At 26.7% G+C, this 21,808-nt stretch overlaps 4 protein-coding genes across 4 annotated transcripts; all 4 read right to left on the bottom strand.

Annotated features, from left to right (window-relative positions):
* Positions 1–6,322: 6,322 nt before the first annotated feature.
* On the bottom strand, positions 6,323–7,000 carry OCT59_017107 (uncharacterized protein; the record flags this gene model as incomplete). The annotated part of the gene is made up of 3 exons (XM_066146141.1): positions 6,323–6,384; positions 6,488–6,511; positions 6,601–7,000. The coding sequence occupies 3 exons, from the start codon at positions 6,998–7,000 to the stop codon at positions 6,323–6,325; spliced, it is 486 nt and encodes a 161-aa protein (XP_066003864.1).
* Positions 7,001–7,357: 357 nt separating this feature from the next.
* On the bottom strand, positions 7,358–7,597 carry OCT59_017106 (uncharacterized protein; the record flags this gene model as incomplete). The annotated part of the gene is made up of 1 exon (XM_066146140.1): positions 7,358–7,597. The coding sequence occupies one exon, from the start codon at positions 7,595–7,597 to the stop codon at positions 7,358–7,360; it is 240 nt and encodes a 79-aa protein (XP_066003863.1).
* A 5,440-nt stretch (positions 7,598–13,037) lies between these two features.
* On the bottom strand, positions 13,038–13,304 carry OCT59_017105 (uncharacterized protein; the record flags this gene model as incomplete). The annotated part of the gene is made up of 1 exon (XM_066146139.1): positions 13,038–13,304. The coding sequence occupies one exon, from the start codon at positions 13,302–13,304 to the stop codon at positions 13,038–13,040; it is 267 nt and encodes an 88-aa protein (XP_066003862.1).
* Positions 13,305–13,908: 604 nt separating this feature from the next.
* Positions 13,909–16,132, bottom strand: OCT59_017104 (uncharacterized protein; the record flags this gene model as incomplete). Its single annotated transcript, XM_066146138.1, has 2 exons — positions 14,317–16,132; positions 13,909–13,925 (listed from the first exon to the last, which is right to left on the bottom strand). Exons 1-2 carry the CDS (start codon positions 16,049–16,051, stop codon positions 13,909–13,911), a joined length of 1,752 nt encoding a protein of 583 aa, XP_066003861.1. The 5' UTR covers positions 16,052–16,132.
* Between the last annotated feature and the right edge of the window lie 5,676 nt (positions 16,133–21,808).

Here is a 21,808-nt window from a genome sequence, read left to right as displayed (position 1 = left end):
GTATTAGAGTATTAGACGCAGTGAAGTGATTGACTGTGTAATAACGGGAAATAAAAATCAAATTTATAAAGAAAATATTATGTAAAAAATTTGCCTAAACAATAATATTAATATTTTAACTTTTTATTTTACTGTTGGATATTATTTCTTTTTCCTATCAAAATTTTTTTTTTAATAATAATTCAATTTGATTTAAAATTTGATTTAAGTTTTAATTTGATTTATTCGGACTTAAATTCATGTATGTTAAATAATTGATATATTAATACTTGTCGTGTATTTAAATAAGTATATTATCAATAATAATTTTTTAATTTTAAAAAGAAATATCTGATGAAATAATCTGATTTATGAAAATAATTTACTTTTAAATTATTATTATCCGTTTGTTAATATCTTATAATCTTAAAAAAATATATATTTTAGACGAAAAACAATGTTAAAATTAAAATAATATAAGAAATAACATAGTTTATATCATAATAATATGAATTTTATGATTTTTTCAAATTTCACACCAAATAGCAAATTAAATTAAACGAATTATTTAAGACGTTTAATATATTAAATAGTCTGGCATTTAAAGATACCAGTCCGTCCGATTATTATGAAATAAGAATATAACTACGTTATTTCACTATTTAGTTATAACGGCAATAATAAACTTATATTTAACGAAGTAATTAGACTTTATTTTTCATAGTAAAATATTATAGACGAAATAGATGATATAAACGCTTATCAAATTAAAAAGGCTTTACATACATTCGAACCCAATAAACTTCACATTATTCCTAATATTCAAACTTAAGAACTTAAGAAAGTTCACATTAACCTAAAACGAATTAAACTTTTACGTTCAACTGAAACTTTAAATATTGAGTTAAGTTTTTCAATTAATCATCAAATTTATTGTTAGATATAGAAAATTGTAAAAAAAAAAATTGTAATAAAATCTGCGTTGGAAATTTAAAAAAATTACCCATAAAATCCATAAAATCCATATTTTCATTGAGACTCGCGAGATCGATCCTAAAAAAAAGGAAAGCAGAAAGAACATTAAAAGTGCTCTTGTTCATCAAGTAAAAAAAAATAAGTTTTCTTTGAATAAATTTAGGAGTTTGCATAAAATATACATGTTGCCGAATTTTTTTTCAATTTCAGCCGTATTTTGGCTTCAAAGAAGCTGCTTGTATGTAAATTTTGGAATAAATTTATTTTAAGCCTCGAATAATTTGTGCCAGATCTGCAACAATTTTTAGCAGACTTCAGAAAGTTTCGGGCAAAGCCGAAATAATCTCGGTCAGTCTTTTCTCTTTTTTATTGGGATAAATTCCAGAAAAATAACTCAATTCGATAATCGTAAATTTCAAGTTTCGGCTATATATTAAATAAAGGTTGCCGAAATTTTAGAGGCTGCCGAAATTTTACAAGCGAAACTCCTTAAAAATCTTGCTTAATATGTTCGTCAGACCTTGATCAACCTATTCGAAGCCTTATGTTATGAAATTAGTTGACTTTGCGGCTGAAATAGCCGAAATTCGGCATGTATATTGTAAAATATGCAACTCCTTTATTTCCTTGACTGGCATCATTACTCAAGAAAGAATAAACTGACGAGTCGCTTTAGACAAGCAGTCAAGCGTTTTGTTCTCTCAGTTTGTTCATAACTTGAACAACGATTCCAATATAACAAATCTATTTTGCTAAGAATAAATAAACTGGCAGTTCGCTTTAGACAAGCAGTCAAGCTTTTTTACTCCCAGCTTATTCGTAACTTAAGCAAATAAAAATGTTATCTCTTTTTTAACTGTTTAAAGAAAGTACATAATGGTTCCTCCTCTAGAACCGTAGACTTTAAACAGGGAAATTTTTTTTAAAAAAGAGCATAAAAGAGGAAACACTTTGGTCTCGCTCATTAACCAAAACGCACCTTCCAGTTGTAAATTATTTCCTTCGCCTTATTCTTTTACTCTTGCTTGTATAATTTTGTCTTCGGCAAAGAGTTTAAGGTTTTTATTATTCTATCAAAAAGTTTGTACCCGGTGGAAAGTGAAGAAAAGAAAGTGAAGACTGAAGAAATGAAGGTTGAAGGTTATAAGATACCGTATTATATAGCTATTTATTGTTTACATAGACGCGTATGGCGCGTATTCTGTTATCTGCTTATGAAATGATTAATCAAATTGTATGATATAATGATGTCATCAATATTACAAAGTTACATGAGTTCAGATATAGAACTCCGATTCTTACTATTTGACTAATGTGGCGTTGTGTGACTATATTAGTTAATATGCTTTAATAGTATATACTATTTATAATATAAGTTTAAATTAATACTATAACTTAGTATTAATTTATTCTAATTCTTAAAAATTTTTTGCAACAAATTTGAGATACGTGAAAATTGATAAGCTTGATCATTTGTTTGATCAAATTATTAAATGAAATCAATTATTTAAAGTAACTAAGCCATAATAGAGATTGATTTTCTATTTCTTCGATTTAACCGATTTTTAAAATCGATTCAAGTCATTAAAATCCTTTGGAAATTGTAATGCATCAAGTAGTTACGACCCGAACTAGAAATTTACAGATTAATAGTTTTTAATTTCAGTTAATTCTGGTTTGTGTTAAATATATATTTCACTCATTAGAAAAATTTTTAAACGAAAATATGTTAAACGTTTACTAATAATAATCTTATTTTTTTTTTTGAAAAAAATATATATTCGTAAAAATGTTTAAAAAATTGTTTATTTATACTATATTAAATTATTTAATAATACTGTGCATATCTACTACTCCAAAGTTGATGTTGACATTTACTAATTAATTACAATTCGACTTGTGATGTAATATTGCGATCGATACACAGCCATTATATCATTAAAAGAAGAATCCAAGAATAAGATATCCATCTGGGATTCTAGATAACAAAGTATTGCTAGAAAACTTATATTCCGTCCAAAGTTACGTTTATAGTAATTTGTGTTTTATTTATAAACAATTCGAATAATTCATCTTTATACATTTTCTATGAAATTGGCTCTAATTGTTATTCTTCTAAATAATAAAATTTTATGATCAAATTAACGTTAACGAAAGAATGGGAGAGTAAAAAATCATTGGATTAAATAATTCTTTTCTCGGGAATATTCAATCTATCTCTGTAGCGCAATAAATTGTAAAGACGTTGATTCATTACGGAATATTAAATTTCACGTATTACATCACAGGTTTTTGAATGAATAATAAAAAATATGTAATTTAGTTAATATCAATGCTAGAAGTGTCTGTTGGATTTCTCTTACTAGATAAATCCAATGATATATATTTTATTGAAACCCAATCATTATCAATAACAGAGGTAACTAATTTATATTATTTATTTAATAATTAGATTGTAAGTGATATATTTAATTTATAGTATATACTTGTTATATATTTAACAAGTAGCTTAATAATAGAGCTCATTTGCATTAAATATATTTTTATGGAAACTAGGCAACTATCTTTTTTTTCGTTAGAATTTAAAGCTTACATTAAATTTTTTATGTATTAAATATTAATATATTTAGTTTGTAGCAATTTTTTAAGATAATTGTTTCTTTAAGGTAAACATATTTATTTTACGTGAAAAAGTACATATTCGAAAATAAATTATAATATTTTTAGTGCAAAAGCCACATTGCCGAATAAATATAAAGTAAAATAGACTATAAAAATCTTTTTTTCAAAAAGAGAATTCTGCGCCTCACATCGGCACAAAATCGCCAAAAGGATTGATTATATCAAAAATTGGTTACGCTCGATACAAATTAACATAAATATGAAAATATTTTGTTTTCTCTTTACTGAAACTCGTTCAAAAAAATGTAATCTCAAACGATAAATCGAATAATTATGACGATTTAGATGAGTTAGATTATCCACAATTTATATATAAAAAACACTTTCCAAATTAATAAATATTGATTTGGTATATCTGATTCTGAAGTAAAATGAGGGACTTTAATATGTGCTATCAATCATTGAAAGAAGAGAATAAAATCTATCCAGTGATTAAAAATTGCATTAGTTGAATCACTGGTCTAAATCTAAGATATTAAATTGTCAGGCAAATTTTTCGTGTAGATCAGTGTTTTAATGAATTTAACCGAAAGTCTATGGGTCACTTTATTTGACCAGTATATAAAAAAGTAAACTAACTAATGAACTCATGGCCGTAGCAGATTGTATCCGCTAAGAAAGCTTTTTTCGGTCTTTTCCTTTATGCCAATTTTTTTTTTTTTTTGGTTTCTTTTTGGACCAAAGTTTTTTTTTTAGGCTAAATTTTTTTTTCAATGGTAATACTTTTTTGAAACTGATATTTAAATAATTTTTCTTTCTATTTTTCTTAAAACTGAAACTGAATTTTTTAATATCCCCAGTTTTTTAAAAACCGAATTTTTTTTCCCTTTATAACCTATACCAATATACTTTTGATGTAATGCTTTTTATTCACTATTTTTATTAACTTATATATGTATAGATATATTATTATTTGATTAAGGTACATTTCACCGAAATCCATTTCACAGAAACCCATTTCGCCGAAGCAATTTCACCGAAGGGATGTTTCACCGAAGAAACGTTTCGACGTTTCGCCGAAAGTGTATTTTATCGAATCCATTTCGTCGAATCGTCCATTTCACTGAATCGTCCATTTCACCAAATGGACATTTCACCGAAAATGGTTGCGTTCAACATTTTTATAAAACGCAATGAAAATAAAAATTAAATTATTTTTAGAAATTTTTTTTTTTTTTTCCAGGATATTATCACTTCAACATTCAAGTAACTGATATTAATTGTTAAGCAATAAATAAATAACTTTTTATTTTCCTGAAAATATTTATTCACGAAAAATTAAAAAAGATTAATGTATTATGATAAACAACGAGGTAAATTTAATAAAAATCAGCTAATTCAAATTTTATCTAGAAAAGATTTCTTTATGTATTGAGTATAAAAACAATAAAAATAACCCAAATGAAATAATTAATTTTTCGGTGAAATGTCCATTCGGTGAGATGTCCATTCGGTGAGATGTCCATTCGGTGAGATGTCCATTCGATAAAATGGCTTCAGAGAAATGGAATTCGGTGAAATGGGGTTTCGGTAAAATGGTATTTCGGCGAAACATCTTTTTAGCGAAATGACCCTTCGGTGAAACTTCCCTTCGATGAAATGGCTTCGGCGAAATGGATTTCAGTGAAATGGACTTTAATGAAAAGTCCGGATACCTTATTATTTATTTCATCTTTGGAGTTTTTGGAGTTTCAGGAAATGACCAATCGGGAAATTGACTTCGGGAAAATAATATGTTCATGCAAATAACACAAGCACTCCCTTTTTCCGATTTTTTAACTGATCAAAATCAATATATAAATATATATATATATTTGTTTATTTGAAATAAATATGGTTATGATTTTTTTAGTTAGAATAAGTACATTTATATTATTGTAATAAATACTTTTCTTAAATATATACCAACAGGTTACACTAGTTTTTATTAAAATTATAATTTCAACTAAAGTTAAAATTAGGTACAATACCACTTAATATCATACGCATTTTGCGCATCACACTTGCCTTTAGCATCGATGTCGACAAGTATGAATTGGAATATCTTACTTGTAAAACGATTTATTTAATAGACTATTGTACTTGTAAATCGATTTATTTAATAGATTATTATAATAAAAATTCAATTTTTCAATTAAAAAAAAAATCATTTTTATCGACTCCATCAAGGCATCAACCCATCAACTTGAGAACCTCAAAGTCGAACCGGACCACAGCTTGAGAACTCTCAAGTCGAACCAGACTGCAACTTGAAAACTCTCAAGTTGGACGGATCGACCCCAATCAGACCAGTTCGGTTCAACTTGAATTAATTAACTTATCAGTTATTAATATAACAGCATTTTTATTAAAATTTAAGATGCTAGTAAAAGTTATGCAAACTGAATAAAATTTAATACAAAGTAATTTCAGGCAAATATTAAGTTATTTGTAAAATTTGAATACATATTATTATGCCAATAATTAAAGTTAATATTATAATAATGTGATATAATTGAATAAAAATAATGATCGATAAATGATCGTCAGGCGGCTTCCCCGACTAACAATACTGCGAGTACTGATGCTGCTTCTTCTTCTGTAATTCCTATTATTGCTGATTCGACCGCAGATACGCCTGTCATATTAATCAAAAAAAAGATTTAATAGTCTTCAGAAATATATGATCTGTGATAACTAAAAGTTTTCACTCATCTTCAACTTGAACTGCTACCCCCATCTCTGTTGCTATCAATTCTATACCAATCTCTAGAGTGAAAAACAAAAATAAATAATTATATATATATATATACCTATTTAACTATATCTAAAAGCAATTTTTTTTTGGTAAAATTCAAAATTGATGGCGCACCTACTGGTTTTCCTCCAACTTTAACTACGAACATAACGAATCATAATTTAGTCGTAAATCACAGTACATTTGAATTACATATTCTAAACATCATAGTAAAATAATATTTTTACCTCCAAATCTAAGCGCATTCGCTACTTTGTCTGCTGCACTATACACTGACCTCGAAGTAACTTTTTCTAAATTTTGAAAAATAGCTGCCTCAATTTTTTCTGGTGACATAATTGCTTTAAGAGCATCAACGAGACCTAAGTTTTTAAACCGCCAACTATAGCTCCTTCCAGAAGTGAAAGCTTTTATAACTTTTTCGTACATTTGTTTTAGGCTAGGAAATGCCTCAGCACCTTGCACATACTGTGGAATCTGTTTTTCAATAATAGGGCCGATTACATCCCAATCGTCCTGAAACACGAGAAGGCCTTTAAAAATTTTCGGAATTGAATAACCAGATTCTGCTGTGGTTAAGAAACCCAGAGTTAATGTGAGAATTAGTACAAGGGTAAAGATACGCATGACTGATGGTGTTCTAAATAACAAAATAGATAGTATTTCTGTCACAATTCGCAAATGTACGAATACAAATATATAAAAATGATTAATTAATATGAACTGTTTGAAGGTCCCGCTTCCAGGGCGGTGCAGGACGGAGACGTTTAGGTTTGATCGAACTACTATGTGAGGAAAGGTTAAAATTGTGAGTAACTTCGCATTTGTTTGATTGAAGTTCAAGATCTTTTGTGTCATCGGAGGTGTTCGGATCATCTCTGAGGCAGCTTGTCATATGAATTAATCGACAGTGTCAGGAAATTTCCTAATAAATTTGTTCATTTCATTACGCAATTTTTTTTGACATACGGTATTATCAACGTTTCATGCTTTCTTTTCGGTAAATTTCACCATATTCTCATGGAAAATATTGGTTGTAAAAGTTAAGCATTGTGCAGCTACATGACAGGTGTCGAGACGTTTAACACTTGTTCCTATGAGGGCGGCCTCATCCCTTCTAGCTTTGGCAATCGCGTCACGTTCAATGTTATCTTGTTGTTGACAATAGTCTATTATTTCTTTCTTTTGCCGATCACAGGCAAGATTCTTCTCAAGTTCTGACATATAAGTGAACTATTCTTGGGGCTCTGGTACGATAAAAGTTCCATTCTTGACATATACTGGATCAGGCGGTATAATGTCATGGTATTTGTGGGGATAAATATATCTGGAATGGGGTTAGATGGTTCTACAGTATACAAAATAGGCATCGAAGATGGAGAGTTGATAGGCGCTGTAGATTCATCTATTGAAACAACCGAGAGCGATTGGTACCGGATGATTGTTCACAAAGTATGGGACCAAAAATTGGTAGTCGTTCGCATCAGGTATTGTATGCGCTTGTTTGTACTTTAAGTGTTTGATAGTTTGTTGATGAACTGTGATTTGAGAAATAAAAAATGATATTTTTTTGCAATGGCAAGATTATCCGCCATTGTGCGTGTATATCCTAGCTGTGGTTTCGTTCTGCTTCTACACGAACGTTCAAATCGTTTTTCCTGTCTTTTTCTTGTACGAGGGTTGGCGCTCGGAGTAAATTGGAAGTTGGAAAGTCTCTTCCAGTACATATGTCTATTACCTAATCTTAAAATCGAACCGGAATCTCGAGCATGAAGTGGTTCAGTATAGGTTATACCCAACCTGTTGGAGAAAATATTTTTGGTACGGTCAGTTTGCCATCTGCGATACAGCGAGATTGGCATGCGAGGCTTTATCGTTAACAAAATTTACGGGGATGTCTATATTTTTCTTGTCATCTTTGGGTTTGATATCTTTGAAAGCTTTGAACTTGAATAGGTTTCATTGATGATGAACGCAACCGCGTCATTTATGTGACATTATGAAGGGCAATGGGATTTTACAAAATTGATGTAATGTAGGGAGATTTGAATCTGTTTGTTTGTCCAAACAAGGGGTATAAATTCCAAAACACAAGTGGTATCTTTTGTAGGTGAAGTTATAAAAAGTTCTTGTGGTAATATTTCGTTGGTCGTTCTTACGAGCATGTGATGCTATGATATGGACACGATCCAATAATATTTGTCTCTGATCATCTTTGAAATATTTCTGTTGAATACGTCGTGGAGTGTGATAACCATTGGTATGTATTTTTATATGAAGTTCTTTGGTGCGTTCGGATCGACCGGCAAGCTCAAAAAAGTAACTTCTTGATCGGCGAATTTCATATATCTTGCTCGGTTTGGTTTGATCACGTGTAATTTATTCAGGGAGACCTGAAAGGAGTTTTTCAAAAAATTTTTTGTAGGTTGAACGTTCAATAGTGACATGTTCAGGTGTTTTAGTGTAAAGGAAAGTATAAAATTTATATATTTATAAAATGTAAAGTGTATGGCAATGTAGAGGAGCAAGTAAAAATAAAAACTCTTCCAATATAAAAAGTGGTTAAATATTACATTAAGTGTCGATGTGAAGATATTGTCCTAATGGATGTATAATTCTATTAAAAGTAAAAACTTTTAACTAAAAGATATGAAATGAAGTGGTGAATATTCGCGAGTTGTTTGAAATATGTCGATAGTAAGCGAAAGCTAGTGATAAAAGTCTATTTTCGTAATAAAAAATTTTTTTACTGCGCCTTTTTAATAAATTGACATTTTGTTGGAAAGAGTTTTTTTTTAAAATTATGTTTTTTTTGTTTAATAAATATTTTATTATTTTATATATTTTAAAAATTAAAAAAAGAAAACAATTTAGGTAAAGAAGATAATTCTATTGATACACCACTTGATTTGTTACTTTTTTTGAGAAAAATTAAATATATAAAATATACAAATACTGATGTTTAGCAAATGTCCCTTTTATTCGCTATCCTCTTCCATAAAGAATTCACTTTTTATTAAATAAAATCGCAAAACAAAATGGTAAAAATTGGTAAATAATTAAAAACAAATTGAATTAACAAAGAAAATATGCAAACTAACGAAAATGAAATTATTTTTTTTTACGCTTTACGGGATTGAAATTCAAGCAAATGTTGAACGAGAATTATTAAAACTCGCATCAGAACAGAAACAGAATCTTGAATTTTACCTATCCCAATATCTTAATAATTACTTAATAGTTTAATAATAAGTTTAGAAATTTTTTCCATCATTTCTCTAAGGAACAAAATTTTTTTATATGTCAAATTTTCGGTTCAAGATATCCAAAATCTTGGAAATTTGGCCTTATATATTTTTATGTAATTATTATAAGTATTAAATAAATATTAGAGTGTAATTAATCGATAAATTTAAATATAGATAAAACGTGATAAATTGGAAAAAAATCTTTTTTTTATTTGCATTCCTTATTTCCGAATGAATCTCTTAAGAGAAAATTCCTTAGTAATTACTAATACATTATATATAATTCATTATATTAACATGCATCGGATAAATATAAATAAATTTAGTTAGGTTATTGACAAAGGTTCATAATCATTGTTATCGTCATTATTTTTTGTTGACTATTTGACTTGTATTAAAACGTATATCATAATTACAAAAAGCCCTCATTTCTTAAGTATTTATTTGGTAATTGGTATAATAAACTTAATTTAGTAAACAATTTTACACAACATTTTTTTTTAGAATAAGGCATAATTATGATTCACATGTTAAACTATCTTTGAGAAATAAATTTTTCATTTAGGTAATTATCTTTATATATTATTATGACCATTAGAAAATAAACAATTAATTATATACAGTAATTTACTATTATCGCCATTTTCAAAATGGTGTACGCAGTTTATTTGTGATTGTATATTCGAATACCAATATTCGCCCGGTTTTCATCCGTTTTTTGTCCATATTTCATTTGGTTTTCATCCAGTTTTCGGTTTTCTTTTTTTTTATTCAAATTTAACTGCGTACATCATTTTGAAAACGGCGATAAATATTAATAAATTGTAATTTTAATTATTTCGTTATAATATATTCTAATTGTCTTTTTTAATTATTATTATAAGAAATAGTATTATTTATTTCATGGGGAGTTGGAAATAAATGAGTAATCCCCTGGAGCGTGTCACTCATTAAATATTAACTATTTGAACTATTTTAAACTAAAATTTGTAATTTCCGGCTATCTATATGACCTCAAGATACTCAAGATACTCAAAATAGTCAAGAAGAAATACCACAGGACGTCCAGAATAAACAAGAAGTTCAGGAAACTCAAACAAAATTATAAAATAATTTTTATTAGAAATTTTGCATATCAATTATTCATGTCATAAATATTAAATTTTTACATTTTTCAATATCATCTTTTAATTTATAAAATAAAAAGGAATTCTTAAAAAGTTTTGCTTTAATAATCTTTCAAGTTTAAATAATTAGCAAATTTTATAAATGAAATAATAACCTTGACTATATTTTACCTAGAAAAGCCTTGAGTTTAATTTGAATCTATACCCGTTTAGTTGCATGTCGCAAACCAAATTTCTCTTACTAGTATTAGATATACTGTAAACATTAAAAAACGTCACGTGCTGCACCACATCGATCTCCAAAAATAACGAAAATGAACCTTAGAACATTATCTCCATGCCGCTACAGGAAATGAAGTAAAAAAAAAGAAAACTAAAAAGGGGAAAAGGGAAGGGATAACGAGATAACAATCTGTAAAAAAAAGTAACTCACCTCAAAACTAGTACGTATTAACATAATAAGTACTTACGGTTAATCACGTGTATCTACGTAATTCCATTAAAATCTCGGCCTAATGACGTAATATTATTAGCACTAGGACTATGAAACCATATTACTATTATCACCTATTCAAATTCCAATATACTTTTTTATTTTTTGATTTGTGCGCTTTGTAAAAACTTCTTTTAATTCATTTTAAGTCTCTTTTACCTTTTCTTTTTCTCTTACTTGAACGTCTATTTCAAATCAAGAAACTTTTCTTGGGCACTTTAAAGATTTATCTTCAAAGTTTCAAGCTTTATTATATCATTTGTTTGAATAATTCAGTTTTAACATTTTTATTGTAACATGCTCGCTCATCAATCATCATTTAAATATTAACGTACAAAGATTATAAATAATTTACTCCTATTTAAGTATACTTTTCATAATATTTATGTGATTTAAACCCCGTAATCCCTAAAATATAATTTTTAACTAAATAAATTGTCTTTGTTAAAGGGAAGAAAATTGTTGAATCATGATTCTTAAGAATTTTTTTATTGGTCTTATTATAGCAACAACGATGGTTCATATATTTATTTATATTATAATTTATGCATATGGAACGTTTCTTATGAATTTTTTCTTGTAAGATAATAGATGGATGGCGGTGGATTCAACCTCCTTCTTTTACGACCTTTAGGGTTTTAACCCTTGTGAATTTTTTCTAAGTGTAGAAATTAAAATCTTAAAATAAAATCCATCCTAATTTTTTTGTGACGCCAACACGTCATGAATATAGGAATATAGCCAAAACTCTTCATACTGCAGGCAACTGTGGCAATTTTTTTCGCAAAATTTTTCGGTACATCTGGTTTAACTTTTTTTATCCTGTGTACAATATGCTGTATGTTTATATGTATTGAAAAATAAAAAATACAAAATTACATTGGAAACAATGTATGACAAATCAAAATAACAATATTAAGTTGCACCATTAAATCATTGCTCACAGTTTCATAACATTAAAATTCAGTTTCAATAATTAATATTCCTAGACCAACCAACAGTGTCATCTCAGCATCAAAGTGCAACATTAATCTATAGCCAGAGCACAAAGTAGTGATGGAAATGCAAATATTACACAAAGAATATATTTTTATTAAGGCCTTTCAGGCTTTCATCACATAAAATCATTATTATTGAAAAATATATGTAATAAAATACGAATTGTTTAATAGATCTCATCATTCTTTGACTTCAAATTTCTCATGATAAAACAAATAATGACAACAAGGAAGTTTTATATTGACAAGAAATTAAAAGGAAATTATACAATATGATTGCAGCTAAATAGTTATTTAAGCACAATATAATGAATTTTTACACAAAATTTAGACAAAGTTAGATAAAAATACAAATATCAGACATTTCTTTTTTATAGGGACTAGCCAAATATAGTTTCACCAAGTAACTATATATTAACCTATTTGTTTACAATAAATATAGTTTATCAATCTTAATTAAAAAGGAAATAGAAATAAGTAATGAATTTAAGTTGTTTAAAAAGATGGCATCAATGATACAACTTCAATAAATGAATTTTTTTGATTATATTTTAAGAATCCATAGCCTATGAAAAATAATTATAATATTTTTTTAAGGCAATAAATAATACTGGTAAGTTCTTAATCTTAAAGTATGGATATGAATATTAAACATAACAAATTTCAAACAAAAATAAAATTATAAATAAAGATTATTTCAATAATTATTATATCTGTATTAAAATATTTATTTTAGTAAAAATTGAAAAATAACAACTGACAAATAGCCCAACAAATAAAGAATAAATAACAGAATTTTTAAATGTCAACTTCACATTCAAAACAACCAGTATTTAAGATTTCAGTAAATTTACGACTTGTATAATATGCTTGTGTATGAGATTGTATAATAGGAGCATTTGCTTGTTCTTGTACTAAAGTTTTGTTTGCTTTTATAAATTCCAACATATCATCTTTTAATTTATTATCAATATTAGGTACTTCAAAATTATAATTTCCATTCCTGTTTATTTCATAATATTTATTAATACATCTAATCCATTCAGATATAATATTTTCGAGCATTGCTATGGTTGGTCTATTGGAAGGATCTGAATCCCAACATTTTTTCATTAAATTTATATAACATTTTGGAGTATTTTCAATAATTTCAGGCCGTTCTCCTTTACAAATACTTAAGGTAAGGTGATGATCATGTGCTACACGATTAAATGGAGGAATGCCTGATGTAAATTCCCACATTACCATTGAAAAACTATAAATATCACTTGCTGGTGTATAGGGTTTTTGTCTTAATGTTTCAGGTGCCATATAAGGTAAAACTCCATAGATTTCTTTAATTTTATTGTCAGAATCTTGTAAATCATTTATAGGTTTACATAATCCTAAATCAATAATAAATAACTCATTGTAATTATCTGATATTAAAATATTACCATCATGAAAATCACCATGAGTTAAATTTGATTCATGAATTACTTTGAGCCCTAATACAATTTTTTTCAATAATTGTAACTTTTCTTGCCATTTAAATTTAATTATATCAGATAAACATTTTCTTAAACTTCCTTTTTTTGCATAACTCATTATTATTATATAATTTGAATTATTTGGATCTTGGGTAAATCCAAAAAATTGAATAAACTTTGAAAATGATTTTTTCTGACAATTATAATGATATTTCCACTGTATAAATAATAAAAAAAATTAATTTTTGTAAAAGAATAAAATTTGTTAATAAATATAAATAATATATATACCTCATCCAGAAATTTACTATTTAAATTTGGTGAATTATTAAGTGTTTTAAGAATAACCTCATAACCTAATTGTCTATTCCATTGTTGTTTGTCAAAGTTCCAACTAAAAATAGGTCCATCGAACCAGATAGCTTTATGAATTTCACTAAATCCTCCTTTATCATAATAATTAATATTTAACAATTTATTATAAGGTATCCATTCTAAAATTTCATAACTATTTTTGGCATTTAGTTGTGCTTCTTGAATAAATTTATCAATAAATTCATTTTTACTGGTCCACTTTGAAAAATCAAGTTGAAATTGTTTGGCATTACATTGTTGACACCACTGGTAATTAGTATATAACTGTTTGCATATATTACATAATTCAACTTCATTTTTAAAATTTATTTTGTTAATTTCTATTGCTTTTTGATGCCAATAAAAGGCTTTTTCTAAATTCTTTTCTGTTCCTTCTCCATTTCTATAACGTAAGGCTAAATTATGCATTGCCTTTTCATCACCATTTTCTGCTGCTTTTTGATGCCAATAAATGGCTTTTTCTAAATTCTTTTCTGTTCCTTCTCCATTGTAATAACAAAAGGCTATATTATGCATTGAATTAGTGAAACCATTTTCTACTGATTTTTGAGACCAATAAAAGGCTTTTTCTAAATTCTTTTCTGTTCCTTCTCCATTATAATAATGTAAGGCTAAATTATGCATTGAATTAGTAAAGCCATTTTCTACTGATTTTTGATGCCAATAAAAGGCTTTTTCTAAATTCTTTTCTGTTCCTTCTCCATTTTTATAACATAAGGCTAAACTATGCATTGCCCTTTCATCACCATTTTCTACTGCTTTTTGATACCAATAGAAGGCTTTTTCTAAATTCTTTTCTGTTCCTTCTCCATTGTAATAACAAAAGGCTAAATTATGCATTGCCTTTTCATCACCATTTTCTACTGCTTTTTGATACCAATAGAAGGCTTTTTCTAAATTCTTTTCTGTTCCTTCTCCATTGTAATACCTATTGGCTAAACTATGCATTGCCCTTTCATCACCATTTTCTGCTGATTTTTGATACCAATAAAAGGCTTTTTCTAAATTCTTTTCTGTTCCTTCTCCATTGTAATACCTATTGGCTAAACTATGCATTGCCCTTTCATCACCATTTTCTACTGATTTTTGAGACCAATAAAAGGCTTTTTCTAAATTCTTTTCTGTTCCTTCTCCATTATAATAATGTAAGGCTAAATTATGCATTGAATTAGTAAAGCCATTTTCTACTGATTTTTGATGCCAATAGAAGGCTTTTTCTAAATTCTTTTCTGTTCCTTCTCCATTTTTATAACATAAGGCTAAATTATGCATTGCCCTTTCATCACCATTTTCTGCTGCTTTTTGATACCAATAAAAGGCTTTTTCTAAATTCTTTTCTGTTCCTTCTTCATTGTAATAACATATGGCTAAATTATGCATTGCCTTTTCATGACCATTTTCTGCTGCTTTTTGATACAAATAAAAGGCTTTTTCTAAATTCTTTTCTGTTCCTCCTCCATTGTAATAACAAAAGGCTAAATTATGCATTGCCCTTTCATCACCATTTTCTGCTGCTTTTTGATACCAATAAAAGGCTTTTTCTAAATTCTTTTCTGTTCCTTCTCCATTGTCATAACATGAGGCTAAATCATGCATTGAATTTTCATTACCATTTTCTGCCGCTTTTTGATACCAATAAAAGGCTTTTTCTAAATTCTTTTCTGTTCCTTCTCCATTGTCATAACATGAGGCTAAATCATGCATTGAATTTTCATTACCATTTTCTGCCGCTTTTTGATACCAATAAAAGGCTTTTTCTAAATTCTTTTCTGTTCCTCCTCCATTGTAATAACAAAAGGCTAAATTATGCATTGCCCTTTCATCACCATTTTCTGCTGCTTTTTCTAAAGAATTAATACATTCTTTACACCATAATTCTTCGGTAAAGGGTTTATTACAATGTAAACAATTTTTGGTGTTTACTATATCAGTAACTGAGATATTAGATTTACTAAATTTGGTTCCCATTTGTTTTTATTTTAGAAGTTTATTTTACTACAAATATTTTTTAGACGAAAATTTTTTCAATATTTCATGAATGAGGTTACTTAAAAGGAATACTTTAACTAAAAGTAGAAGTTACAATAAAATAAATATTTTCGGGCCATAATTTTTCCGATGCACTGATCTGCGTTGAGAAATTTCTTTAAAAATACATTGTGTAATGATAAAATTTGCCGTTCATGTGATTTAATTAAAAGGAAGTAATTACATGTTCTTACAAAAATGAATGGATAAAATACATTAAATTTAAATTAAGTTTTTATTCTATATATAAAAAATTCGAATTAATAATCATTAAAAATAGACTTATAATGACTATTTCTATTTGTGTTTAAACACGGGTTTCCAAAAAAGGAATTTTCTATGCTGATCATTTAATGTTGGGCAGAATTAAATTTAGCGGGAAATCAGAAGAAAACCAAAATCTGCTAAATAAGTCAAAATTGACATTAAAAACCAACCTTAACGCTTTAAGTAAACTTGCAGAATGGAAAAAAATACTCATATCATACTATGTTCCTTTTAAAACTATATTTATTAAAAATTTTTTTTTATAATTTTTTTTCTATAAAGTCACGTAATACGAGTATGAACAATGAATAAATTAAGAAATTTTCATTTACATAAATTAATTTTTGGGACCCAGTCACATTACCGATATTTAAATTTTATGTTGAGAAAAAAAATATTGTTTTTAAAGGCTAAATTTTTAAAGAAATTATATAAAAAAAAAAATAACAAAAATCAAATTACGCCAAAAACTTAAAAGAATCATAATTATAGCTTAACAAATCTGAAAAGCATAAAGGAAGAAAAGAAAAAAGAATTGATTGATTGATATTCAGAAATTATAAAAAATTGTTGCTTTTAATACTGTTTGTTTATTTGTGGGTATAATTTTTGAATTTATAATTATTTAGGATATTGCTAAATCTTGATTATCACTACCGGTGATTTCACCACTTAATTCCGGCCAAAAATTACAAATTGGCCAGAGTTAAAAAATACATTTTAACTTAAATAACAAATATGTTAACAAATATTGATTTGATGTTAACCATGACAAAATTTTAAATTTTTTGTTAAAAAAAAATGAGTCTGGGTCAAAATTATTGACAGTTAAATTACCGAATTGACATTCGAATTACCGAAGGGACAAACAAAGAGACAAATTACCAGGACCCAGAAATATATATAAAAGGGTCAGGTTTGAGTTTGCGTATTTTGAACTAAAAAAGTCATGAAAATCTTTCCTTTTTTAGATAATTTTTGATAATGCCAGTCAGACTTTATTTCCTATTATAGTAACCGACTGGCATTATCATAATTCCGGCCCTGAAAAAATGCGTACAGCTCATAGTAAAAAATTTTTTTCATCACCTGACCCCTATATATATATTTCTGGGTCCTAAATTACCGACAATCAAATTGCTGACAATTTTTTTTAGACTTTGATGAAAAATAATCAATGATGTAAATACAATATAAATAATACAATATGAACAATATATTTATAATAAATTTTAGCCACAATTAAAGCATTAATAACAGTTAATTAATAAATATTAAACAGAATAAATTAATAAATGTGTATAGTTGCGAAGTATGTTTTGTGTTTAATAATTTTTTTGATAATTTTGCTGTGCCAACCACCTATCTGTGTCAGTAACGATAATTTAACCTGTCGGTAACTACGAATTTTCACTCATACCGTCACACTTAGATTGTTTATATAAAAATGTTCTCGGTGCGTAGCAATGAGTTTTATGAAAATATAAACAAAGTAAATCATAAGCAAACCAAGTTATACTCTTTTTTATGATATTCATTTCTTTGTACTTGCATCGCCTTAAGAAAATTTACCATGTGCATCATTTGCTTGCAATACAGTAATAATATATCCACCGTTAATAAAGTGGAATAGCTGTAGTATTTGAAGTAGTTGTGACTAGTGTGAGAAATGGAGGAAGTGAAGTTAACCTCTTCTTTCTCAACTTGTGTACCTGAATGACAAAATGTCATTGATAAATCAAAAATAACTTATAAATTCCCTAGAATTTTACTTATTTCCATATTTTCCTGCATGGTTAACATTTAAAAACAAATCAAGAAAATGAGATGTAGGAAACTAATAATAAATTGAATATTATTATGTATTTAAGTACAGTAGACTTAGTTGCTTTATTTGAAGCACATACGTAATCTATAATTTTCGGCTCTCTTCTTTAGTATCCGAAGAATGCATGTGACGATATTCAGGATTCATAGTATGCACTCAACAGATCGGCAAATATATATATTAACTATATTTTCTACTATTTCATGGAATACACCATGAAACTACTATTACCAACATACACGGATTCACAAATCACAACAAAAAAAATAAATCACGTGATTTATAGAAATTTGATGAATGGAAAAATATTTAATATTTTTTCCAAAAGGTTAGAACTATTTAGATCTTCAATCCAAAAAAAGGGTAAAGTTTGATTTCGGTTCGGTAAAATAGTTTACCTCACCTTTTTTATATATGAACTCGTAAATTTTTTTAAGCATAGAAATTTCTTTTTCTGAAAATGCCTCGTCAACTTATCTTCAATTGTCTTAATTGTGTATTTGAATATTTAGAATATGATAAAAATACTTTATTTTCATGTTTATTAGTTAATCGTCAATGGTGTGAAATTTCCGTTAGAATCTTATTGAGGGATGTTTGGAACTTTCAAAATGATGATTGTGATTATAAGCCATATATATGTAATTGTTAATACGTTAATTTCTTGTCTTCCTAAGGAATCAAAAGATCTTTTACAATTTTTCATTGTCACTATAATTCAAAACCTCCATTGTTTAATTATCCATCATTTTTCAAAGTTATTTCAATATACGGAATCTATTGAATGATTCAAAGATTTCCTTATATTGCTTCAAGAGGTTTTGGATATAATAAAAATTTATTATTACAAGAATTATTAAAAATGCTTATGAGTAAAATTTCATCAATGATAACTTTGGATTATTATTCAGGATATGATGTCGATAATTATATTGTTTGTTCACCTGAAACAAAAGTTTGTTTAATTAATCTTACGGAATTATGGTGTCGTTCAAATATATGTTCCGATTTTTTTTATCAATTATCACAAATATGTAATAATATTCAATCGTTAATTATAAATTCGTTGATTTTATTTCAGATGGGTTAACACAAAATAATTTAAAAAGTGTAACTTTTGAATCTTCTTTTTACGAAAATGATGATAAAGTAAAGTTCATAATTTCCTCATTAACAAAATTTAATCCGTAAATTTGCATAATTTTGGTATCAAAAGATTCTCTTCTTTAAAAGAAAATGTATAAAGTTTAAAACATAGTCGGATATGACCTTAACTATAATTATCCGGGGTCCGGATGTAAAAAAAAGCATAATAAATATATTGGATCAGCAAATTACGGTTAATAAATTGAAATACACTGCTGGCGGAAAACTCGTTCCATATATTTTCACAAAAATCAATAAAAATAAAAAATAAGTAAAAATAAAAATAATATCGTTTATTATAAGTAAGTATATAAAATAAGTATTCCGTATAATCTAAGATTTTGTTTATTTACTTTTTAGGAAAAACAAATGAACTATTAAATCACACAAAAATTAAAGGCACAGTAAATTATTCCTGAATTTCCCTATTGGACAAAAAAAGATATTTTTGACGAGATCGACAATACGGCGGGTTTCTATTTGTGAATTTACTCACCGGAATTGTAATCCGAAACGATAATAACAATTGTTCTCATTTAAAAAAAAAGTAGTTTTATTGAAAATCTTTTTATAATGATGAAATTGCACATTATTATACATTACTAAATTAATTGTTAGTAAATGGTAGATTAATTAAAGTTGGGTTTACATGTTTTTACATGTTTTTATTTAAACGCAAAAAAATTTAAAGTGGTGCTGGTGAACATTAAAATGACCCTTTTTTATAATATGGAGTTTGTTTTTGATAGAGAATTTCACTAAGAATTTGTCCTTAATAGGAAGATAAAAAATTTTGCTGAAAGTTAGATCATTTTGTTAGTAAATTTTTTAACAGGGGAGATTTTTTTTTGGTAGAGAATCCTGGTAAAGAATTTTTTTAATAGGAGGGAAGTTTTTTAATATAGTAATTCTTTGAGAATAAGTAAGATTTTTCTAATAGGGGAAATGTGTTTTTGATGGGATATTTTATTTTGATTGAGAGAAATTTTCTTTAATAGAGAAGTTTTTTTTGATAATTTTTGTTAGCTGTCTTTCTTCTTTTGAGTCCAACGAACATACAAGAAGATGGTTGATGATTCTCATTGTTGTATTGAAAAGTTTTGCGAGCCTTTTTTTGATGGAGAATTTTGTTTATAAGTCTTTTAATAGAGAATTTATTGAAAGTAATTTTTTTAATAAGAGTATTGAGAATTTTGGCTTGAAATTTTTTTTAATAAAAGAATTTCATTAGAGATCTTTTTTTTCATAATACAATTTTAATAATTTTATAAATTAATTATTTTTTTTAATGAATATTATAGAATAAATGGTTTGCTAGTAGTATAAATTTAAAAAATTTGCTTAATTTACTATGCTATTTAGGATTCTATCATGGTTTTCTTAATTTTATCTTGAATATTGTTTTTAAAAATTTTATTCTTAGTATATGGCTTTAGATTTTTTTTTTTTTACCTTTTTGATCTATATTAGCACATACTATCAATTTTATTTTTATAATTTATTTTCTTAAATTAATTATTAGTTTATAGCTTTAGTATTTTTATGATAGTATTTCTTTAATTTCATTTTTATTTAATATTTAATTTTATTTTATTTTTTTATTTTAGTATTCTTAAATTTTTATTATTTTTATTTTATTTTTATTTTCATAATTTCAGATTTATAAAATTTATTTTTATGGTATTTTTTTTTAAATTTATCTTATTTTATTTAATAATTTTCTTTAGTTTGGTATTTTCTGATTTTATTTAACTTTAATTTTAGTATTTTCTTTTTTAATCTTAATATTTTCTTTATTACAAAATTTTTTACAAAAATAATAGAAAGTAACTGTATAAATGATTTAAATAATAGAAGTACCCATATGTATTGTTTGCATTAAAAATATTGTAAATTGAGTGAGTAAATTATTAAATTTAATTGTTATATTAACGCCTACTTCATATACCAAAATGAAGATTCTATAATTTACAAATAAATCTTTTTAAATAAAGTCTGTATAAAAAAAAAAATCAAATCTGTACTTTTAAAATAAAAAGAAACCAAATTAAGGTTTCATATTGCCTTCCTATAGCCAATATAAAGTTAAATCCTACCAGCCTCCACTATTTTGCTTAGACCATTATTCTGCCTGTCTTGTTTCTCCAAGTTTTTTTGATCTTTAATGTATTAATTAACCGCGTAAAAATATTTCAAGAGCCAAATGAAACTAAGGATTATTTAGTACATAGTAAAATAACTATATCACAAAGTTTTTTTTTTTTAGAATAACTTGGTTATTCGAGTCTAAAGAATTTATTTTCTACAGTTAAGATAATTTTGAATGATCATCACAAAATCTGCTAAAGATGGATATGGTTGATCGGGCGTCACTGAATAGTGGGACAAAGATTACACTGTGTAACATATTTATTATAAAATCGCCATTCCGCTTTTTTTTTTTCTTTTCATTGCTT

This window comes from Rhizophagus irregularis, chromosome 25 (genome assembly GCF_026210795.1).
Source record: "Rhizophagus irregularis chromosome 25, complete sequence".
NCBI classification, from domain to species: Eukaryota; Fungi; Glomeromycota; class Glomeromycetes; order Glomerales; family Glomeraceae; genus Rhizophagus; species Rhizophagus irregularis.
This window is presented reverse-complemented; position numbering and strand designations above follow the sequence as displayed.